The sequence below is a fragment of the Lynx canadensis genome, chromosome A1 (assembly GCF_007474595.2).
Source record: "Lynx canadensis isolate LIC74 chromosome A1, mLynCan4.pri.v2, whole genome shotgun sequence".
NCBI lineage: Eukaryota > Metazoa > Chordata > Mammalia > Carnivora > Felidae > Lynx > Lynx canadensis.
Window position 1 is genome coordinate 208,964,950 of NC_044303.2, and position 23,989 is coordinate 208,988,938.

Here is a 23,989-nt window from a genome sequence, read left to right on the forward strand (position 1 = left end):
CTCCCCCACTTTGCTGTCCTGCCTCAATATGGGGTCTCCTATCTGTGCCCACCCACTCGTAAAGGAAGAAAAGTTGGTCCAGTTGGGGTCCTCTGAGTATCTTTTCAACTCTTGATTGAGGCAGTTTCTTACTGCCTGTAACTTAGCTGGTTCTTTGCTTTGTTTCAGTCGACAGTTTCAGTCGACAATTCAGGGGAATTAGGAAGGACTAGGGGAGGCGCCATACATTTCAGAGACACGCAACACAGAGCCCAGGAAGCAGCACACGCCAGAAAGAGAGGTCTCCAGGTAGCAGTGTGAGCACAAAAAGGAAAGGAAAGAGAGACACACAGAAGAGAACACCAACACTTCTGATTTAGAGTCTGTATTTCATTGCTTTATAATGATAAGCAATAGCTGTGTTGTCTTTTAATTTAAGAACTATATTCCTGCCTTTTCCCTGTGTCCTTCGGAAGGTGGCAGTTTATGGAACTAACAGTGGTCTAGCATCAGCACCTAGAGAATTCAGAAGAAATCAGTGTGCCTTGAGGATTTCCCAAGATGGCGGCCTTGGGCCTCAGAGCAAGTTTACACTGTGGGGTTTTAATCACATTGGGCCCAAACATGTTAAATCCAAAGTCTTCTGAATTCTAAACCAAATTGCTGTCTTTTGTTAGATAGTAATTGCCTTATGAGCACAATTTTTTTTTTTCCCGGAAAGCCTTTGTTTGACTTTTTTACTAAACCCTTGAATATAAATCAGTTACAGAAATTCTGTCTTTTCTCCCATTACTGTGGGAAATTTCGGCCTAACCTACCCAATCCTCACCCCCAACCTTGGGCCTTCCTTATCCCTGGGCCGGGATCTGGCAGGATGGGGAAACAGAACCTCAGCACGGCCCCCTTCCCACCAACCTCTGCATCTCACCCCTCCCTTTGCCCACACTGGCTGTTCCGTCCCACAGCTCTTGATCCCACTGCATTTTAGCAGATTCCCCATTCTTCACACCTTCTCCAGAAACCCCTGCAGCCCCCCCGGCGCCCTGACTCCCACCATGGGCCTGAAAGGAAAAGCAGGTCTGCTCCATCCACTCATTCACCGCGTGTCACTGTGCTCCTGCTCCGTGTGCCCCGGGCTGGGGTTGCAGGCACACGCCTCTGCCTGCTGGCATGGGGCTCATGTCCGTAGTGGACGAGGAGAGGAGAGGTTAGGACTGTCCACTCGTGCTCTGCACCTGCCTCCGGCATGCCTGCCCCCTGCCTTGCTGCACCTGTCTAGTGCCCTCACGCCCTCAGCCCCATCCCTCCTGACGCTGACCTTCACATCCCAGCCCTGCTGTGTCACCGTCTATCCTGGGTGCTCTTTATTACTTTCTCCAGCTTCTGAGTTTATCTGTATATACCGGTAATTACTGTTCTACAACAGAAATAACAGAGCGACATTTCTAAACTTTGCTAGAGATTTATCTAGTTTGAGCACTATTTTAAAATTTCTCTACAGTGAAGTAATTTTTCTAACTCCTGCCCATTTTCATGAGATTTACCGTATGTTATTGTTTTTAATACAAGTAAAACCCTACTTCTTTCTTGTTGAAGATGATCTCAAAGTAGAGCAGGCTGTCGGGATGGGAAATGGAATTCTCCTCACGTGGAATTACGATCCCAGCATGACTTGTGACTATGTTATTAAGTGGTGTAACTCCTCTCGGGCCGAGCCCTGCCTCATGGACTGGAAAAAAGTCCCTTCCAACAGCACTGAAGCTGTAATAGAATCTGGTAAGATGAACTCATGCCTCTTAATGAAAGTTCTTAAAATATATTTTTAAACGGCAGTATATGGTGTGACTGGGTATAATGAGTGACCACCCACCCCCCCCCCACCACCACTGTGAATTGGTGTGACTTTTCTGGAAAGTGCTTTGTAGCCATATGTATGTGAAATGGTTCATATCTTTTGATCTAGTAATTACTTGTCTGAGAATTTATTCCAAGAAATAACCAGAGTGACATCGGATACCATGTAAGAATGTTCACCACAGTGGTATTTATAAACATAAAAATTGAAAACCCAAACAGCAAATAGGAGAATGAGTAAATTACAGTACATCTAGAAAGTGGAATGTTAACGCCAAAGATTGTGTCAAATATGTAACACCAAGGACAAGTGCTCCTGAAGAAAAAAGACTGGAACCCTAAGTAGAATGGTCTGACTCATCGTGTGCTCAGGGCGCAGGTTGAGGGGTTAGGCAGAGCCGAGAACAAAGGACTCGCAGCCATCACTGCTGGTGTAGGGCATGGGGGCACCCGTGTGGCAAGGGGCATGGTGCGTGCATGTTTTGGGGGGCCGTTCCCAGTGTCTGACTGTTGATGAGCCGTGAGTCCTACCAGGTGAGCTGCTTTAGATATGAGCAGTCTCGAGTTCAGCCATGAGGAGTGTGTGGTAACCTGCAGGCTAAGCCAGCCCTATCCTTGGTAATTACAGCCCCCTTTCCACTATCATTGTTCCTTCTGAGTGGCTGATGAGTGTTTTGTGCCTCTGCCCTCGGGAATTGTGGAACATGTAGCTCAGTGGTGGTGGTGCTTCTCGAGGTCATTCCGTTGCCGTGGTTCTCCCTCACATGGGCACAAGGCTCAGGAGAGCAAGCAGCTGCTGATTCTTATCTCCCAGAGAACCAGGGCTACCTGCCTGCCCTTTTCACTGTCAAATGGTAAAGATGAGTTCCGCCCACGAGATTACTCCAAGTCGGTTGAGATTATTTGCCACTTCTTGAAATATGCAGTGGTTCCCTTCATCCTTTCTTAGAGCATACCTCCCTCATCAGAGTGCCCAGCTCATACCAGCTCCTCTCCTGGGCTCCCTCCTCCCCCCACGGAGCTGCCTGAGTCTCCCACAGTCCTGGCACACCCCACCGGAGCTCTCGTCCGTTTTCCAGCCTTCTTGCTTGGGCTTTGAGAATGACTGGGTGGACTAGGGCAGGCTCAGTGGTGTGGAAAAGGGTCTCCTTGGATAGTGTGTGACCTGTAGAGTGAGAGGGCCAGCCTCCCGTGCCAAGGCAGGTGAGCAAAGGCCCTGCGGTGTGGTTGAGAGAACAAAGGCTCCGGGAAGTAGGTGGCTTGGCCCAACGTCACAAAACTGGTGTGGGATAGCACCAGGATTCACAGTCAGAGCTGTTCTGAGCCTTAGGAGGCCAGGAGTTGTCTCCATTATATATGGTTGCTGGGAGGCACTTCTCTTGTCCCCTTTATGTACTCACTCCACTATCCTCTCTATCTTATGACCTCAAAACATGGAACCCCACTCGGGCTCTTTTTCTTCTTAAGGCGGTGGAACCCTATAGAATACTGATACACATAATTGTAACATCATGCTGGGTGCGTGCAGATTACAATAACCTCAGGTACACCTGTCTCGAAAGAAAAAAGTTGCAGAATGATTGTAGAGGTTGATCCATCTCTCCTTTGAGCTTGTAGACCCACTGGTGTTCCTTGGGCATGTAGCTGGAGATCTGGTGCTCTCACCACACCAGAATTTCCCCCCAAGCAGTATCGTCTCCCTAGACCACCACTGGTGAGCTCCTGATTGCCCTTTAAGGCCCTGTTCACATGTCACTTCTTGGTGGATTTTCGTGATATTCTTAAATTCATTTGGTCATTGAAGGTGCCACAGCCTATGATAGACCCCTGTGGTCTAGCACATTGTGTCATGGTTACCCCATTCGTCTGTCCCCCCACCACTCGGCCAGCCTCTCTAGGCCATGGGCCATACTGTGTCCGCCCATTCCCAACATTTCTCACGTTGCATGGTATTGAGGAGGTATCTTAAAAGGGATTTTTTAACTGAAGTTAAGAAGCTTCTCTTGGGGCGCCTGGGTGGCTCAGTCGGTTAAGCGTCCGACTTCAGCTTAGGTCATGATCTCACAGTCTGGTCCGTGAGTTCAAGCCCCGCATCGGGCTCTGTGCTGACTGCTCAGAGCCTGGAGCCTGTTTCGGATTCTGTGTCTCCCTCTCTCTCTGACCCTCCCCCATTCATGCTCTGTCTCTCTTTGTCTCAAAAATAAATAAATGTTAAAAAAAAATTTAAAAAAAAAAAGAAGCTTCTCTTGCATGTCTTGTGAAGTTAATAACTCAAGGGCACTGAATGTTAATGCTACAAAGAGACACTGACTCTATGGCCAGGTCCTTCCACCCTGCAGTGTCAAGGGAGGGCAGAAATGTCAGTGTCTGCTTTTGGGAGCAAGGAGGGAGAGAGAACACTGGCCAGGGAAGGGCTTCCAGGGGCTTGATGGGGACCTGCGACTTGCTAGTAAACTGACCCTGGACCAGATCCTGGGGAGAAGTCTTCATTGCTTGATTTTAAGAAACAAAATGCAAGTTTTGATCACTGTTCTTTCCCTTCAAGGTCATGTCATATTATAATACTGTTCATTACAACAGAAGCGAATTTGTTTAATTTTTCTTCGGTCACTTTTCACTTTGTCAATTTTGAAAATACAGATGTATTGTTTTAGAAGAAGAAAACATCTGTTTAAAATTAGCTTTGGAAATTTCAGAATAAGTTAGCATAAATTGGATATTTCTAAAATAGATGTTCATAGTAATATGTACTTATTAAAGTTAATTGTGTTCACCCTGTAGATCAGTTTCGACCGGGTGTAAGATACAATTTTTTTCTGTATGGGTGCAGAAATCAAGGATATCAGTTACTGCGTTCTATAATTGGATATATAGAAGAATTGGGTAAGTTTCGTGGGTAAGATTTCTTGGAGTTCAAGGTAATGTGAAAAAATAGAAATCAATTGCAAGAGTAAATTCTATAAATAGATTAAATGGAGATACTTAGCTCAAGGAAGGAAAAATAATTCATTTGATGAATTTAAAATCGTGATTACTTCATCTTCATTTCTCTAATGTTTATATTTCACAATTTCACCATTGAGAAAACCAGATCTTCATTTTGATGTGAAAGATACTTAATTTGCACTTAAACGCATTTAAAACACCATTAGCTTCGAGACCGTCTGTTGGAGTGACCACTTACAGACTTGGCCCAGGACGCTTCCCTGGGTGTGTGTGTCCTGGGTTCCACCTGTGTGTCTAGTTATTAGCATACAAGCTTCACAGGAAAAACACTTATGATAGAATTTCTGAAATTTTATGACTCAGTAGAGAATAAAGTTCTAAGTCCAAATGCAGTTATTTTTGAGGATAGAAATTTCATGAAATGTTGATGTCTTGCTCCGTATCAGTAAATCCTCCCTTAACTATCCACTTTTTCCCTTTTACAGCTCCAATTGTTGCCCCAAATTTTACTGTTGAGGACACATCTGCAGATTCAATATTAGTAAGATGGGAAGATATTCCTGTGGAAGAGCTTAGAGGCTTTTTAAGAGGATATTTATTTTACTTTGAAAAAGGAGAGAGAGACACATCTAAGATCAGGGGTTTGGAATCCGGTAAGTAAATTACCTGATTGTGAGTATAGCAAGAACAGTACTTCCTAGAAGTTCTCATTAACCACAAAAAAAAAAAAAAAAAAAAAAAAAAAGAAAGAAAAGAAAAGAAAAAGAAATTCTGCTGAGCAACTTAATACTTGTTTCCAAAACTGTCTGAAAAATAGGTAAATGAAAATGTATGAATATGAGAATTTTAGGATTTTAGTGTGTGATAAAAGACATGTACCACCGTTCATTTAAATTATTTATTCTGCAGCCCTTGGTAATAAGCCCCATAGGGCAGGGAGACCATCTCTTTCTAGTCTTGTATGATGCATAACATAGCATCTTACATAGCATCTGTAATTATAATGAGGAGAAAAGCTCAGGAACCCAAAGAATGGCTCTGGAGCGTCTGCTGTTCTGTGACAAAGAGCCACCCATGCAGTTCACCAGGGCCTTAATGAGCTGGCCAGCTTAATTGACTTGACTGGGGACGTGTGTCTCCATTAAATCCTAAAAAGTACAGTCAGTCCTCGACAGTTGGTAAGCGTGTGTCCAAAGACCTTAGAGAATTTTCAAATTTACAAATACAGAGATGTTTGCGCAGACCTCTGGCTTCTCCCTAAATTATATTTCTGTTGGGAGTCAGATGATTCCTATTCATAGCCACATAACACAAGCATATCATCGTTTCAGTTTGAGAGCTTTCATTTCCCTTAATGACCTCTCCTCAAAAAGAAGCCATTTTAATTATTTAATGCCTGTCCAGCAAGTAGAGAACAACAGTGCTGGATGGAGATGCTGACCAGGCATTAGCTAGGTTACTTCCCAGAGCAGCTGCATTCCATGGGTACCTCCCCCACATCACTGAGGTCTGCATTTCCTGAACTTTCCACTGCCTGTGAGTGAGAAAAATCCTAAACACAAAGTTCTACAGACATCCAGAGTCTAGTGAAACTTTTCTTAAATGCTCAGAAATTTTACACTTGGATCAGCTAAAATTCTAGCATATGGACTTCCATTTAGAGGTGGTGGATTCGTCACTAAAAGAAAAAAACAAAAGCAACTGGACAGGCGAGAGTACACCAGATGTGGATGTTTGGGAGCTGATGGGCGTGGGGCACATGACCTAGAGAAAAGTGGAGCTCCATGAAATCCAGGTGGACGTTCAGGCTTCAGTGAGAAATAATTTCACTCATTGTAGGGGCCAGGACTGGAGACAGATGGTTAGGATGGATATGGGCTGAACAGTGAGGGTGATTGAAAGTCTGCAAGAAGTGGTTAGAACCCCCAAGTCCTGCACCAACTTCATGTAGTGAACATGAGTGCTCTCTCCTCTGCCTGAAGACAAGGGGTTTATTCTTTGGAGAAACTGAGCCAGAGAGCCTCCAGAGAGGGGAACATGACAGGAAGCAGTGTCTGAAGCACCCTGCCTTCTCCTTCCTCTAATAGGAAGCTAATGGGACATCTTCAGGTAGGCCTGTTTCCTTGGACGAGATTGGAGGATCTTTCTTTGGAAAAAGTACATGGTTCCTGAGGAATGACACGAAAGGTGCTGATAGTGGGGGGCTGTCCCAGTGAAAGGCTGGAAATTGACCTGGTCATTTCCCACCAGTGATAAGTGATGCCCGCCAACCAGTAAGCGCCACCAATTCACAGTGACCTTCCAGAGGCTCACTCTTAACCATGACTAGCAGCCAGGGGTAACCAGATGGTTGAGAAAGATTCTAACATGAGGACAGAAACCGGGAGAAATGAGAGGAAACAGGTTCAGTGTAGGGAAACAAATTTAAAACTATCCTTGTGTGGTTGAGATGCGCTGTATTTATTGAAAGGGCATGATGTTCTAAAAAGGAACAATCAGAAGATAGGTAAGGTTCATCAAAATTAAAAATGTGATCTAAGAAAATTTTATAGAATTAAATAGAAGATAGAGGAAAATTGAAAATAGAGAAATTCTTCCCCAGATTAGATGCATGCAGAGGAGAAAACTTTGGAGTAAAACGATTAGGAAGTTGGAGCATCAGAGACATGCACTGTCATGCGAGAGAGAAGAGGGAAATAGAAGGAAATTACCAAAGAAGGAGCATAAGACCATTTCCCAGAAGTGAAAGACCAGGCTATATAGAGTAAAAGTACACAGATAAATAGAAAAAAAAAATCTACACCAAGGTAGATCGTCATGAATTTCCAGAGCACCTGATAGATAAAGAACAAGTCCTAGAAACAGAGAAAAGTGGCTTGTGTGTGAGGCATCAGGAATGAGAGCGGCCTCGGACTTCTCAACAGTATACCAGATGCCGGAAGATAGCACAGCTCTGTGATACTGGCTGAAAATTCAAGATACTGACTGAAAATTCAAGATACTGACTGAAAATCTTTCAACCTAGAAGTCTGTACTCTGTCAGTCTTCCAGCCCGTGTGAGAGCAGAACGAAGGCATTCTCAGACCTGGAGAGCTGCAGATCTTTCCTCCCCCATGCCCCCTTGTCAGGGGGCTCTAGAAGAGCCCATCATCCTGAGGAAGCAAGGGGGGCAGGCCCGTCCAGGAGGGTGGGAGCTAGGAAAGCCTCACGTCTGGAGCAGACACCCTGGGGAGGGGACCCCGGGGGACATAGGGGTTTGGGGGGAGCTGGTCGTGGCACTGGGATTTTGTTGTTGGGCCACGTGAAAAATTGTGTTGAATATTCACTGGAGGATATGGCAAGAATTAGGAATAGGTACACTAAGCAAATGAGGGCAAAAACACGCAGTTACAACAGTAAAACAAGAAAGGAAACATGAGCAGACCAAGCAATTTGTCTTAACAGGAATTCATGTTTCTATGATCCTAGTGATGTACACGCTGGATTTCCCAGACATTTCGATGTGTTTGTGTGAATGACATGGGATGAGAGGGAGAAGGGGTGTGGAGAACACCAAAGCGTCACCTTCTTTGTAGGACCTGCATACGGAAGGTCTACATCAAATTTATAAATCAAAATCAAATCAGATTTGTAAATCAAAGCACTGCCAGTCTGAGTTTTTTTTTTTCAAAATACGGAAGTAAATCCGCAAAGAGGCAGATTGTGTGGTGATTGTCTGTGGCAGGGGAAGGTGCTGGCAGGGAGCTGCTACTTTTTGGCCGTTAGCCATTTAGTACAGTTCGGTTTTGCAAACTGTTGTCTTCCGGTATTTTGATTCAAACTTGAAAATAATGGTTTAGACAGTTCTTCATACTTCTTTTGAAATGATTCAAGGCTTCCTCGCCAGTGACTCGTCTGGCAACCCTGGTGCGCTGCCTCTACCCCGGGTGGTTTGGAGCAAGTGCTCTAGCGAGGCGGGCTCGAGGGAGGAGAGCCCTCTCTCTCAGCTCAGGCAGGACCAGCCCCAGGCACCGCGTCCCCCTCCCCAGCAAGTTGTGGTTGTGGTGTGTTCTCATGCCCTTAGGAAGAGAAGAGACTTCTCTTGTTTGTCGGCTATACGCTGGGATTGTCCTAGGGAATGTATGGCAACTTCACTTCCACGGGCAGAGAAACTCAAGCTCAGAGTGGTTTACGTAACAGGTCCAGGTTCCACGACTACTAACTGGCAGAACTTAGCTGATTCCACAGGCCTTGGTCCTCCCGGTGACCAGCAACCAGTCACTTGAAAGGGATGTGGGTAGAACAAGAGATGAATGACCAGGTGTTTAAAATGGTGTAGAGATCAGGAATAATAATCTTCGCTTTAAAAATAGGTCGTTCTGACATAAAGGTTAAGAATATTACCGACCTCTCCCAGAAGACACTGAGAATTGCCGATCTTCAGGGTAAAACGAGTTACCATCTGGTCCTGCGAGCCTATACAGATGGTGGAATGGGCCCAGAGAAGAGCATGTTTGTGGTGACAAAGGAAAATTGTAAGTTAATTACTGCTGTTGAGATGCTTTCCACACTTGAGTGCATAACGTTTCTAGCAAGTTTTGTCGCTGTAGGAACCCTCTTCTAAAAAATTTCACGTGTTGCGTGTTTAAAGTGGGTAGCCAGCAGTGTTAAGAGGCCATGGGGATGGCTTCATATTTATTCTTGTCAGTTATCTGGAGCTGTTTCCTCGTGAGTACCTAAGAAATTAAGGAATTAAGGATACCTCTGAAGTCTGGAGTTCTGAATGCATGTTGAATTCAGATAATGGTGACCCACTTTATCCTTTTTTTCCCTAACTATTCTAAATGTGATTTTTAACATATCTAGAGAAGGGTGAAAGAAATATCTTTAAAAAAAAAAGGAAAGCCCAGCATTCACAAATTTGAGATGGGGACTGGGGAAGATAGTCTTGACTGTCCGCGGCGAAGAACTTGAGTCGGGGCACGACATGTCCTGTAGCCCCGAGGTGGGCTTCACACACTGCGTAAAGCACCATGAGGATACAGTTCTCAGCCAGGGGTGATTTTGCCTCCTGGGGGATACTTGGCGATGTCTGGTGACATTTTCGGATCCCAGAACTGTAGGGTGCTCCTGGGATCACATGGGTGAAGCCCAGGGATTCTGTGGAACTTCCTAGAGCGTGCACGACAGCCTCCTCGCCCGCCCCATACACAGGGAGGAAGAATCTAACGGTCAGTAGCGCTCAGCTGTGCTGTAAAGAATTTTAAGTATTAGTGTAAACATTATTAAAATGCCTAAAGGTCATATTTGAGTAGTTTTTCAATGTCCCTGGAGCAGTGGAATTTTTTTCCCTTTAAATAATCTATCAACTTAAATGTCTTCTGATAGGAATTTATTCTATACTTCATGCTAAAAATAGTGATGTGAATATATCCAATATTCTCTTTTTAGCTGTGGGATTAATTATTGCCATCCTCATCCCAGTGGCGGTGGCGGTCATTGTGGGAGTGGTAACGAGCATTCTTTGCTATCGGAAACGAGAATGGTAATGGTACCTGCATTTACTCTTGCTGTTGTGTTCTTAAGAGCATGATTGTTTAGTTTATGTGTTAACGGAGAAGTACTTGGCTGCAACTAGTCAGTGAAAAATGTGGATTTAGTCAGAATCAATGTTGGATTTGATGGTAAGCAAGAACATGGCATGTTATTTAAAGGTTTTTAGTCAAGTGAAAGGTAAATTTTTTCCTGCTGTATTTACTAATAATTTTAAGTAAGAGCAGATATACTAAAAAATATTTACAGGCATAAATAGGGCAGTACCTCTATGCAAGATTAATGATTAGGATCACATTTGTCCTGATGACCTATTTAGAAACTACCATCATTTATTCATTATTCAACAAATATGAATGACATCTCCCATGTGAAGAGTGAGACAGAGGTGAACTAAATAAGCGTGATCCTTATAGACTTCTATCGTAGTAGGGAAAGGTGGACATTAAACACATAATCATGCAGTAAATGCATGCTTACAAAGTATGAGTGGGTACTAGGAAAGTCACTGGGCACCAGGAGGGAAATAACAGGAACCACGTCATTAGAGATGCCAACCAAGGCTTCCCTATGGGAGTTCCATTTGAGTGGAGTCCCAAAGTGTAAGGAGAGGAGAGAGTGTTCCAGGGAGAGAGAAGAGCTCCCGTGCGGGCCCAGACATTAGAAAGAGCTTGGTCATCTGGAGAAAGTGAGAGGACCTGTGTGTCTGGGTGAAGCTTGAGAGGCAGGAGGTGAGGTGATGTGGTAAGCTGGGACTCCGTGTGAGAGAGTACATCATGGTCAACTGGCAGGCACTGTCCTGGGCTGGGTTTGGGACAGATGGCTGTGTTCAGGCATAGACAGCCCTCACTGGCATTAAAAATGCCATCATTCATGACAGAGAAGAGAATGTATTCTAATAATCTCGGTTTATAAATTAGCATAGTAATAGTTTAGAACTATAGAATACCCTGTTTTGGTAACCATATTTTCATTACCAAAAATCACATTTTAAAAATGACTTTAATACAAAAGATAACATGAGAGAGGTTTTTTTTTTTTATTATTTTTTTTAACATTTATTTATTTTTGAGACAGAGAGACAGAGCATGAATGGGGGAGGGTCAGAGAGAGAGGGAGACCCAGAATCCAAAGCAGGCTCCAGGCTCTGAGCTGTCAGCACAGAGCCCGACACAGGGCTCGAACTCACGGACCGTGAGATCATGACCTGAGCCGAAGTCGGACGCTTAACCGACTGAGCCACCCAGGCGCCCCAACATGAGAGAGTTTAAAAGCTAGAACATTTCATACTTAACATTTAACAAAGTTGTTTTGTTTTTTCCTGCAGGAATTTCAAATACTAAACTTCCTTTTAACAGCTATAAATGTAATATGGCACTGAGAAAATACCCTTTATGTTTGCATTTAGTTTTTGCTCAACATTAATAGCCTTTTCCCCTAATAGTCCAGAACCTGTTACGAGCAGTGGAGAACTGCCTGATGCAAATATGTTCCCACAGTAATGGGCCCTGCTTAATCTAGTTTGCACTGTGGACGTTTGAGTAGATGAGCAGGTCCTCTGTTTCACTTATGATTTGGGAGTACAGTCACCATTTCAATTCATTGCTTTCTATTTTCAGAAGATGCTGTCGTTCTAAAATAGAAGTACCGCTTGTCTGTTTCAAATAGGAACCTCTCAGTGCATTGTACACAAAGGTTCATGAATGATCACACTAAAAAGGATCTTGCATTTTTATCTCAGAAGTTCATTAAAGCATCATATAAAATGTCCAAGTAAACCTAGTGATTTACTAACTTTTTTGTTGTCTAACTGATCATCTCAATTATTAAATGTACTTAATCATCTTTATTTAAAGGATTAAAGAAACCTTCTACCCTGACATTCCAAATCCAGAAAATTGTAAAGCTTTACAGTTTCAGAAGAGTGTCTGTGAGGTAACCCTTTATTTTCTTACGTTTCTCTTTGAAGTACTGGCCTCCTTTTTTCAGTCTTTTGTGAAAAGCTTTTAATGTGCAAATATCATTCAACGTACAATGTATCAAGCGAAAGAGCAGTGCTTTAACATCTGCTGAACTTCTGAAATTATTAATTTTAACTTGTTTTTACCATGCTCTTTTTTCCATTGCTATTAATAGCAAGGAACATATTGATATGTAAAAAAGTAACTTTGTTCTAGCAGGTACCACAGAAGAGTAGAGACAAATTTGTATAAACAGCTGTGAAAAAAATCCCTCCAGCAACGCCCCTTTTTGTAGGAAGGGCATTGTGGCAGCTTTTAGTGCTATTCTTAATCATTGTTTCATAATCTATTTCTAGGGAAACAGCGCTCTCAAAACATTAGAAATGAATCCTTGTACCCCAAATAATGTTGAAGTTCTGGAAACTCGATCAGCAGTTCCTAAAATAGAAGATACAGAAATAATTTCTCCCGTAGCCGAGCGCCCAGAAGAGAGCTCTGATGCGGAACCCGAGAACCACGTGGTTGTGTCCTATTGTCCGCCAGTCATCGAGGAAGAAATACCGAACCCGGGAGTGGATGAAGCCGGAGGGACCTCACAAGTCATTTACATCGATGTCCAGTCCATGTACCAGCCTCAGGCAAAACCAGAAGAGGAACAAGAGAGCGACCCCGTCGGGGGGGCAGGCTATAAGCCACAAATGCACCTCCCCATCACTTCTACTGTAGAAGACCTGGCTGCAGACGCTGACTTAGATAAAACCGCAGGTTACAGACCTCAGGCCAATGTAAATACTTGGAACTTAGTATCTCCAGACTCCCCCAGATCCACAGACAGCAACAGTGAAATTGTCTCTTTTGGAAGTCCCTGCTCCATTAACTCCCGGCAGTTTTTGATTCCTCCTAAAGATGAAGACTCTCCTAAATCGAATGGAGGAGGGTGGTCCTTTACAAACTTCTTCCAGAACAAACCGAATGACTAACAGTGTCACTCTGTCACTTCAGTCTGCCATCTCAGTAAGCTCTCACTGCTGGTGCTGCCGTGCCAGCACGGGGCATCTTGGAGGGATCCTGTGAAGTGTTGTTAGCAAGGTGGACCTCACTGCGCAAGTTACACTCCAAGTGTTAATGTGCTCTTAACGTAGTCTCATGGCCCAAGTAGGGTAACTCAGAAATCCAGACCATGCAACTCAAGTTTCGGAGCTATCTGGGATTAGAGCCAAAGAATTCTCTCGTGCTCCACCTTTGGGGAGCACTTCACGGCTAATCCTGTCCGGTCCCACACATGCAAAACAACTCCCACAGCAGCACGTTCTGTTCTGTCAGTGGTTTTCTCATACGGATACTTTATGGAATTGCAAGCAGATTTACAGGCACAGGAGAAAAATGTCAAAGTAACAGATGATGTTTATTTGCCTGACACTTGCTCCATTTAGATGAAAACCAAGCACAGATTTCAAAGTTGTTAACATCATTCTCCTCTATCCACAGCATTTACGAAAAATTAATATAATTTTTACCGTAGCAACAGCTACTTAGTGTTTTGTTTGATAAAGTATACTGATTTCCGTGCCTACTGTATAATGGTTATCAAACAGTTTTCTCAGGGGTACAATCGTTGAAAATGAGCGTGACACTGACCAGCCCAAATGAGAATCGTGTTCTCTTGCTTTGGGAGGGTTTACAAACCTGTCCCTTATTTTGTAGCTTGCATGCTGACTTCCCTTGTTGCAGCTGGTTGCCCTAATACTTAAAATTGAAATTTCTGAGACTGCAGATCTAAGTTTTTCTAAACATCTGTTTTTTTTGCGTGTGACACGGTGCCCGTTTTGTAAACGTGAGCAAATTCAGTATTACTGATAAACACAGGATTCCAGGGGTTTCCTGTTTGAGGTGACTACTGGGCAGTCTCGCTGTGTCGGCTATTCTCGTGCAGCCCTGATCGGTGTCAGTGCCTCCTGAGAAGGCTGTGCCACCACGGAGCCCCACGCACCCAGGCGGTGATGACCCAGGACATCTCGTAGCAAACGTTCCTCCTGATCAGGCATTTTGGCAGGTTCTGCCTCTGAAATGATCGTGAGTCCAGACTGTTTGATCCGGTCCTCAAAGTTTTAAATCTAAAACTAAAAAGATAATGCTTCCTGTAGGAACAGTTACTCAAGGGCTATTTTGTATGAACTATGAACTGTCACAAAGTCAGTTTGAATCCGTGGGCACGCCTGCATTAAGGGCACAGCATTTTCTTTGTGAGCTGCCCGTGATTGTGTGTCCTCTCAGCATCCTCTGCCCCCTTTGGTCTTCATAAGTGATGTCTAGGACGAATGTGGTCAGAATGAAAAACTCAAAAGTGTATCTTCTGTTTCCCTCACCCCCACGTTGTCTTGTGTGTTTTGTCTTTTGACAGTTAAGGCAAAGTACCGGAAAAATGGAAATCTCTGAATACATCAAAATGTGCCTGGTTTTTTCTTTTTTATCATCCGAGGTTCTGTGATGTATTTGCATATAATGGATCAGTTGTCTTTTTTTTCTAGCTCCTAATGTTTCTTTTATAAAAACCATGTCATGGAAAAAAGCCACAGGGTGACAAGGAGCAAAATCCATTTGGGTACTCTATGAATCCTGGCTCTAATTGCTAGAGTTCAGCTAAATTCTTGAGCTTCATGTTATATGGACACGTGGGATGAACTAGAACTAATTATACACACACACAGTATATTAAAACCATGTCATAGCTCCTTGGGATCTTCAACAGTGAAAAATCTATCAAGCCAGAGCCATCCCTAACAGTTTTCTCTTCTTCTTTATCTTCTTGGGCTCCTTTCCTCAGCTTACACCCCAGACACTCAGACCTGGGGCTGCCTTCGTTTCCCGCCGTGGCTGGTCATTACCGCACCCCTGCTGCCCGCAACTCATGCCTCGTTCCCCCTGAAACCAAATGGATCCTGCACTTCATCTCCTTAGGATAGCATACGTGTTGGCTAAGGTAGACATTTTTTTTGGTGTGAACTACACCTCACCGAGAATGGGAAAAGGCAGGCCAGCAGAAATTGATCTGTGTCATCAGTATATATGCATTATGCATTGCAGCCGTGGCCATGTGGATCCGATGCCCTTTCCAGCCTATACACCGACTCATTTGTTCAGCTGACGGGGAATATCACTGGGCTCTTGGGTCCTTTCACCTTGTCCGAGACTTCAGTACTTTTCCTGCATGAAAAAGGTTCAGAGAGCTGCTCAGCTCTGCTCTCCCCTGCCTCTGGGGTTCCATACACAGTGATCACTAGGTTAATGGGAAGCAGAGTTAACACTGTTAGTGTGGGTAGGCTCCTGATAAGTTGCCTCGTGCTTCGGAGTATGTGGTTTAGGTGTCAGGCCAAAGGTTCCTTGCCTTTTCCCACGGAATTGAAGACAGCCAGACCCACTGTGTAAATCCTAAGTTATTACCTCCCACCCACTCCCAACCCCCCAACCTGGGCATATGGGGGTGGCCTCAACACGGGGAGAGAGGGGAGGGGTGGAGAGAGAAGATGCCCTTTGTCACGTATCCAGTTGTTTGTGGCACTGGAGACCCTGGTAAATGTGCACTGTCCGTCAATGCTGGGGCCATGCTCCAGTGTGAAAAGCAGTTCCGTAGGGGTCCTGCTCTGTCCAGTCATTGGTAGCACCTCTGCCTCGGGCAGGGGAGACTAGAATTGTTCTCTCCAGCCCTTCCTGACTGGGAAAGTAATTGGGAAATCCCTCTTTCCTCAACTAAGGCCTAGTCATTGCTTAGAACATTCTAAATATCTGAACTGCAGTTACGCCCCACCATGTCTGTTTAATAGAACTGTGTATTAGGACGCATTTTCATATCTCTTACAAGCCAGTTCACTTAGTAGCCAATTCAGATCAAGTTTCCCTTGTGAGAAATGGAGATTCTGGTGGTCATTATGGCTGCCTTTCTCTTGTGAGTGGCCCTCCTAGATAAACAACATTTAGCATAAAAATATTCTTAGAAGACATAGCTAGCATTTTGACATTAGCTAGAGCTTGTACATTATGGACTGCGTGGATTAATCTCCACATAGAGTTGCAGTCATCAGTGTGTTGAACTGTAGAAGCCTGGATTTGAGATTGTGGCCCTGGGTATCTGGACAGTTGTGTGTTTATGTGCTTAGGTGACAGAAGTGCTCTGTTCTGCAGCTGAGACTCAGAAGCAGCCGTTCGTGGAACAAGTTCAGGGTGGAAGTGTCAGCCTCGTCTTCCATACCAGCATAACCTTCACGGCCCGTGGGTCTGAAGAATTTAGACACCCAGTACTGTCGCCCTCTCAGAAACTGGTGAAAGTCACACTGTTAAAACTTGATGCAACTTGGGTTCTTGCTGGAAGTTATTAGTCCTGTAATTCTTAGTGGTTTTCATGTTGTCCACGTTTAGGAACATTACAGCCCTTTCTGTGTTTGAATAGCTAGATTTAGGTTAGTGCAAAAAGAATTTGAAATCCATTTTACGGTCTTTTGAAATTGAAGTACTCCCTAACATTCGACATGCAGAAAATGTTATCTCAAAGCTATCTACTGCTCAGGCACATAATCTGATAAGACTTTTTTTTTTTTTCTATTTACGCTAAAGTAATTTTTACTGTTACCTGTTTCGAACCATTTAAACATTTGCATATCTTTTATAAAATGTCTTTTTTTTTTCTTATTTCTTATCTAAAATTAAGCATCTCAGAATTCAAATGTGAGATCATTAACTATTTACAAAGACTAGGTACATAGTGGGAGTTCAATGAGTAATTGTTTATCGAGGCCCCTTCCAGAACGTGCAGAATAAGCAGTTTTCCTGAAGGGTGGTATGTATCAGGATCCTAGCTTGTGTGGATCTAAGACTATTGGCTGAAAGATTCAGATCTACTCACGAAGTAGCTCCAGTTTCAATGAAAACTTGGGAAAGACTCCTGCAAAAGCATCACTGTCTTATTCCTTACATCTTATTCCCTCCCTCATGAGTATTCGTAGTGTCTTTTTATTTGATGGCTACAAAACTTGGGACCTGTTTGTGCCAACCAGCATGTGTTCTAGCGAACCAACACTACACTGATGTGTGAGCTTAACCGATTAATATAAGCACTCATTCATTCTCTGGATAAACTCTTTCTTCAAAGCGTTTATTTTAAACTGGCATTTCCCGCCAAAACAAAATTCCATGGTACCGTGCCCATCCATCTTACTTTTTATATCCAGAAGAAAATTTTTCACAGAAGGAAAAGATTTTCTAAACTTACTATAAATGCATCTTTAGATATGACCTTAGAATATCATTGGAAAGCACTTGGTTTTAAATTTGCTCCATTTATGTCTTCATGGATTATGTACCAGGGCTTATTAATATTTAAACTTCTATTTCAGTACGGTCGTGAGATTTTATTTCTTTTCAGTTTGAGCTTTTGTCTATTACATGATCATATTCCTGCCAGTTATAATACAAATGAGCTATTTTAATGCCTATATGGAGGATCAAGAACATTAAGTTCATGTGTCAGGCTTTATCGTGTGTGGTAAAATTCCAGGGGATGTGATTTGATCTGGAATATATCCAAATTCTTACAATTGTGATACTGAGTTCTGAAAGGTTTTGTTGCTTTTAATCATGGGTAGTGCTTATTTCTCCCTCTATTAAGAATGTCATATTTTGGATTATAAGTGTCTAAGTTATAGACAGAATTTACCTATGTAAGACATAACTGCAACATTTTAATGAAAATTAAAAGTGTTTTTAAGAGGGAAAACTTCTGAATGTTTCTATGTACAAGTGCCTAGCTGAAGAACCATAGAAACAGGAAGTTCAAATCTCTTAAATATGGAAACTATACTGATTGAATATTAACCAAATACAAAACGGCAATAACATAGTACTTTTGATGGCTATAAGTTAAAAGATGTGGTGGGGGGAAATGAATATTTAATTGATAAGAAAATTAATTTGTGTTGCATAAATCTTCTGAGATTGCCCTTTGCAGTCAGTAGCCAGTCATATTTTTAAAAAGCCCAAATAACTAACACATAGACCTTATGCTGTCCTTAAGCCAAAAATACTTTGTATACCTGGTTGAATGGCTTATTTAATGTATTGAAGTTCCTATACATTTAAAATGTACTTCCCTTCATAATTATTCCATTTAAAAAGGGGTAACTTTTCAATTTCTGAACTTACTATTTCTCCTAAGCATTCCATTATAAGAGCTCAGAAAGATTTCTAGGTGGTATATAAAATTTTCATTGAAACATGGACAAGCTAAACTGTTAGGTTTAACATAGTATTTTTGTAATTGAGCATAGAAACACATAGTAATTAATGATTTTCATAAGACATTTTTTCAAATATTCTGCCCCCAATTTGATTCCAAAACTTTTGGATGTTTATGATATACTCATCTATTTAATTTTTTCCTTCCAACATAATGCTTTGGGAAAATGTGAATATGTTATGAATAGTTGAAGACAACACACAAGAAAAAACCTGTTCAGTTTGTTGTTGTGGAAGGGTGGGTATTCTAAGATACCATGGGCTTTGTTTCTCCTGTTATTTGTTTCTCCTGTTAAAAGCATGGCTTTTTCTTACATACATTTCAATTCAGAGTTGCTTGGAAAAAGATTGGCCTGAATAGAAAGACATCCAAAATTTGAGATAGAACACCTTAAAAACAGGTCCAAAGGTAAAAGTCACTTAGAAACTTAACTATCCTAAAGGAAAGTGTTGCCTTTTCTTCTCTTTCATTAGTTGGCCAGAAGTCAGAGGTCCTCTTCATAACATTAGGAAATTGCCATTTTTTTACTTTCAAAATTGCATTGTAGTGAATTACTGTTTACAAAATACACATACTGTGAACAGATATACTTTTTGTTTTTTTATAAGGTTGTTTGTAGAGTGAGTGTTTTTTTTTAAGGGTTCTGTGTTAATATTTTCAGTTTTTAAAATAAATACTAGTAACTGTTTACTAATTTTTGTTTTGGTCAGGTGTTGTGCAGATGTAGCGGAAAGATAGGGAGAAATCAAATCCAACACTGTTCCTGTATTCATTTCTTAAAATGTCACCACTACAGACTTAAAAAAAACAACAAAAAACCCGAGCTATAATTTGTGATAATCTGTACCTAAAATCATACTTAATCATATAAGGAAACATCTAAATACTCATGTAGAGGAAGCAAACTACAGATTGCAGTATATTTGTGTGATTCAGTCTGATTCACAGAATTCTGAGTTCAAAATGGAATAAAACAACTCCACTTAACAGAGATGACAACTGAAGTATTTTCTGCCTTGTGAAAATGTGGAGATTATGTTGCTGTTAGAATGGAAAATTTGAACATTTTATATCCTCGTATAATTTCAGAATTTAGTTTCCATATCTTTTGGAGAACATGGTTATATCAAGAACATAGAATATAAGTAACCTATTACTAAGACACCTTAAATGTAAAACTAGTATGCTTGGCTGTTAACTCTAAAGATGTTACTTATGTTTGTTTTTAAAACGTGCATGTATTTAACAATTTTATCATAGTATTGTCATGGAAAAAAATAAATATATTTTCTTACAACTTACGCAGACGAATTTGGGCATTACTGTTTTTTTTTTTTCCCCTCCTGTCTTAAGCACTTAGGAAAAATACCTTCTGCTTTGTTTAATACTTCTGTTAATTCTGATAAGAATTACACTGGTTTATGAAGCAATAACATAGGGCTATCTATACATTTTTAATATTTTAATACATTGCTATGCCATTGAGATCATCTGTATCTTCCACTAAATCTATAATCTGTGTACCAGAAATGTAGCATAAAAATAACCAAAAAGCGGGACTCCAACATTATAAAACAACACTGGTCCTTAAAAGTATAGTTTCTAATTTCTTCCCTTTGAAGACCAACATTTCTGGAGCTTCTAGGAATATATCAAAATTCGTTTTATCTCAAGTTACCGAATTTGGAAATCCAGTCGTTGCTTCAGCAAAACCTCAGTAATTTTCAAGTAAGAAGTGATCTTAAGTAGAATTTCATAAGGGGGAGAAATTCTTTGGTCCTGTGTAGCCTGTGCTTTAAGTAACAACTGAAATATGAATGGGCCACAATTTAACCTGAAGAAACCGTGAACTAATTTTGAATTAGTTGTGAAACACGTGTTAGTGTTTAAGCCCTAGGAGAGCGTGTACATGTGGTCTGTCCTCCAGGGAGATGTCCATGCATAACTTGTTTCCCAGATGGTGAATTCTTGAGCCAAAATATAGCCCCATCAACCGTAGGGACTTTGAAAAGGTCAAAAAGAGAGGAACGACGTATCAGGGAAAGAAAAGTAGAGATGTATGAACTTGTTTTTAATGTATTCAACATCACTAAAAATGTTAGTTTACAAACCCCAGTTATTTACAAAAGAGCTGTGTAAAAGTTTTGAATGGCCTATGAAGTTGATCCAGTACCCTTCCCCTGGAGCGACTAACAGAAAAATTGAATTAAAAGTATTCGTTCTCTAAGAACCAGCGAAGTTGATGTAACTAGAGATGTCTTGAACTAATTTGGGATTAAATTGGAGACGATTTTATCCCAGAGTGATTAGTTTCAGATTAAAGAGACAAGAAAAGCTTTTGAGGAGGATTTTGGTAAAAACTGGGAAGCAGAAATCCTGTTAAAATGAGTGCAACTGAAGTGTCCTGGCTGCTCAAGATTCTCTCTGAACCTTTGAAAGGTGAGAACAAGCCTGAGGTCTCAGCTCAGATGCAAATCTTCCCGGGTGACCCCAGCCAGCTTTATCACTGCTGTGGAAGCAGGCCCTCGAGTCTCCCGCCGCAGCCTTCCAAGGCCAGAGCCCCCGCCGCCGTCTGTCTTCCTATCCCTGCAGATGCTTGCACACCCCACCCCCCCCGCCCCACCCCACTCACCTGGTCCTCAGGGCGGATTCTGAGTCCAGAGGCAGGAGGCCCTGAAGAAGCAGAGTGCAAGACACGTGCACCCTCCTAATCCCAGATTGCCCGATTACCAACAGCCAATGGCACACACCCTTCACAAATGAACCTCGAGTCTAATTTTCTGCCGTTGGTGGCTCCTTTCTTCTGTGGCGGTGGACGGGGTTTCCCGTGAGACCAGGCGGCGGCTGGCTTGCCTGAGCCGCGCACATCTGGCTCCCAGCTGGTTTCACCACCTGCTACCTGGGCCACCCTGGGGGAATTACCAACCTCTCGATCTCCTCTGCTCTGAACGGTGGGGCTTGATAACCTCTTCTCGCAAAGCTGTAGTGAGGATTTCCATAGAGTATGTGATGCTCCCAACAGAATAGGTGTGAGATTCTTACATGTGACTCTATCCCTCCAGAAGCCTCAGGAACGGCTCTTTGTGACCGGCACCTCAGAGGTGTAAATGCCTTAGACACGGATAAGATGCACCTTGCTATGGCCCACAGTTACCCAGAGGGCTGTTTATTACACGGCAAGAGGCCTGCCAAGATGAACCACGGGGCCTGTTCCCACCTGCTCAGATGCTGGACTCCACCTTTCTTCACCTGGGTGACTGTCTCCGTCCTCACGTCTCAAAGCATTGCTGGCTCAGGGAGGTCTCTTCCAGTGTCCCAGGACCTCCACCTCTCCACGCACCCCACCTGTCCCTGCACCCCACCTCTGTGTGGCACCCCCACCCCTCCAGGCAGCCCACCTCTGCACAGCACACCCACCTCTCCCTGCACTCCCACCCCCTCCGCTCACCGAGCACAGTTCTCACGCTTTCTTCGACACAGAAACTGAGCGTCTCAGCGCTGCATCCACAGAGAACGGCACAGTATCAGAGGCACCCCAAGAGCCTGATAAATAGTCCTGAAATAACCGTACCTTGAAAAGCCAATACGTGGCCTGTTTCCTGGCTATAAGAACTACATTATTTTACAGAGAGGTGATCCGCCTGTGGCAAAGTCTCCAACCATGGAAAGACAGGGGGTCCTCACGGAATTGCTGTGCCTCAGACAAGGTGGTGGCCCAAGGCGCTCCTTCTCTGGTGAGCCAAGGAGGGTTTGTTCACCGGAGGTCCTCAAGTATTTGTTGAACGTGGTGACCCTGTGTTCCTCCTCAAGGAAATTTGCTCTTATCCTCATATCTCTTTGACAGCAGTGGATAAAGGATAAATAGCCTTGACTGAAGTGACAACAGGTTCGATCCCTCCTCCTGCCCACCATCCTCCACCACCGCACCTCCTCCCTGTCTGGAAATCGATTTCCTTCTCTCTGGGTTAGGTTCTCCGTATTCTTCCAAGTGACAATTTGCATAACCAGGCGATCCACTTCTGTCCCCACCTCTCCTCCCCGAATTGCGCATCTGCTTCTCCAGAAGACAACCCTTATGGCATCTCTCAGACATTTACCTGATGGGTAGGTGAGTCCCGGTAAGTTGCGCAGGCCACACGGGGCTGTAGACCCTCACTTTACCCGGGGCTAACACGTCTCTTCTCTACATCCAGAACTTTCTTCTCTCAGGTCAGATGACCCCAGAGAGCTGGGCCCGTAGGGTCAGGCTCCTCCAAGCTTACAGGCAACTGCTTTTTCCAGCGGCCTCCCAGCATGATGGGCGAGGACTCTGGTGGGCCTGGCCTGTGTCACGTGTCCGTCCATAGGCTGGTCATGTGGCTGGACAGAAGTTCTGTTCAGAGGCCACTTTTACAAAAACCACACAGAGTCCCCCAAAAAGAAGAGAGGTAGAATTTCCAGTGGCCAAAACAATAAATATTTACTACTGGCTCACTGAAGAAAAACTAGAAAATAAATGAAAGGAAATGGGGAAAAAATCGCTATCTTCTTATATAGCATTAGCTATTTTTAACACTTTGCCTGTTATCCTCTCGGACATTTTTCCTATGTGGATGTGTATATGTAAATATTTGCACATTTTCATATACGTGTATATGCGTGCATATATAAAAGGGTTATATTGTGTATTGTTTTCAAACCTGACTCTTTTATTTAACATATTTTGAAAATCTTTTTTTCATATCAATAGAATATTCATGTGCATTGTTCTTTCATGGATATGTAACACTAGCGTATGGAAATATTATTTAAATTTCTTATTCCTTAGTCCTTATTGAATTCCTTTAGTCTGTACTTTATTCATACTATTCATATTTTCATTAAATAATGGATGACTTCGAAAGCCAGGCAAAGATGTCTGGCATTGATTTGGCTGGGACTAAAAAACAACACTCAGATTTCACACTAGGAACCATTGGCACATTATACTCAAGCGCTCCCCAACTTTTCTATGCCATAAAATGTAGTCTTTTATACCAACTGACTAATGAAGATTCCGACCTAACGCAGAGTTCTGCTTACACGGTACTTCCTCTAAGGTGACGGGGCGGCCAGCGGGAGCTCGGGAGTGGGGGCTGCTCAGGGCTCATGCAGGGTGGCCGTCGGAAAAGGCAGCTGCCTGGCTCAATTTAGCCAGTCCTCGGGGCACCCACACCAGCAGCTGAACCCCATCCCGGGCCCTCCGTTATTGGTAAGAGTCTCTGGACCCACGGGAAACAGGACTTTCAGGAACTATAAACAGGGATTTTGAAATCTTTTGATACCCTCCGGGAATAGAAGTCCCTTTATCCTAGGAGCCTTTGACTCATTGTCTAGGGACGCGGCAGGCTGTGGCGCATTCTTTACTGAGAGAGCACATGACATGAACGTGTCTTAGGAAAACAAATCTGGT

General features: G+C 43.0%; 1 protein-coding gene across 2 annotated transcripts in view; it reads left to right on the forward strand.

The window, feature by feature from the left end:
- LIFR (LIF receptor subunit alpha) overlaps positions 1-19,859 on the forward strand; it is a 78,093-nt gene extending 58,234 nt beyond the window's left edge. For both annotated transcript variants that reach the window (XM_030330946.2, XM_030330952.2), the window contains 7 exons: positions 1,576-1,755; positions 4,615-4,716; positions 5,265-5,432; positions 9,132-9,293; positions 10,210-10,303; positions 12,168-12,246; positions 12,629-19,859. In XM_030330946.2, the coding sequence (XP_030186806.1) occupies positions 1,576-1,755; positions 4,615-4,716; positions 5,265-5,432; positions 9,132-9,293; positions 10,210-10,303; positions 12,168-12,246; positions 12,629-13,252 (1,409 nt within the window). In that variant the 3' untranslated portion in view covers positions 13,253-19,859. The remainder of the gene's footprint in view (positions 1-1,575; positions 1,756-4,614; positions 4,717-5,264; positions 5,433-9,131; positions 9,294-10,209; positions 10,304-12,167; positions 12,247-12,628) is intronic.
- Positions 19,860-23,989: the final 4,130 nt, after the last annotated feature.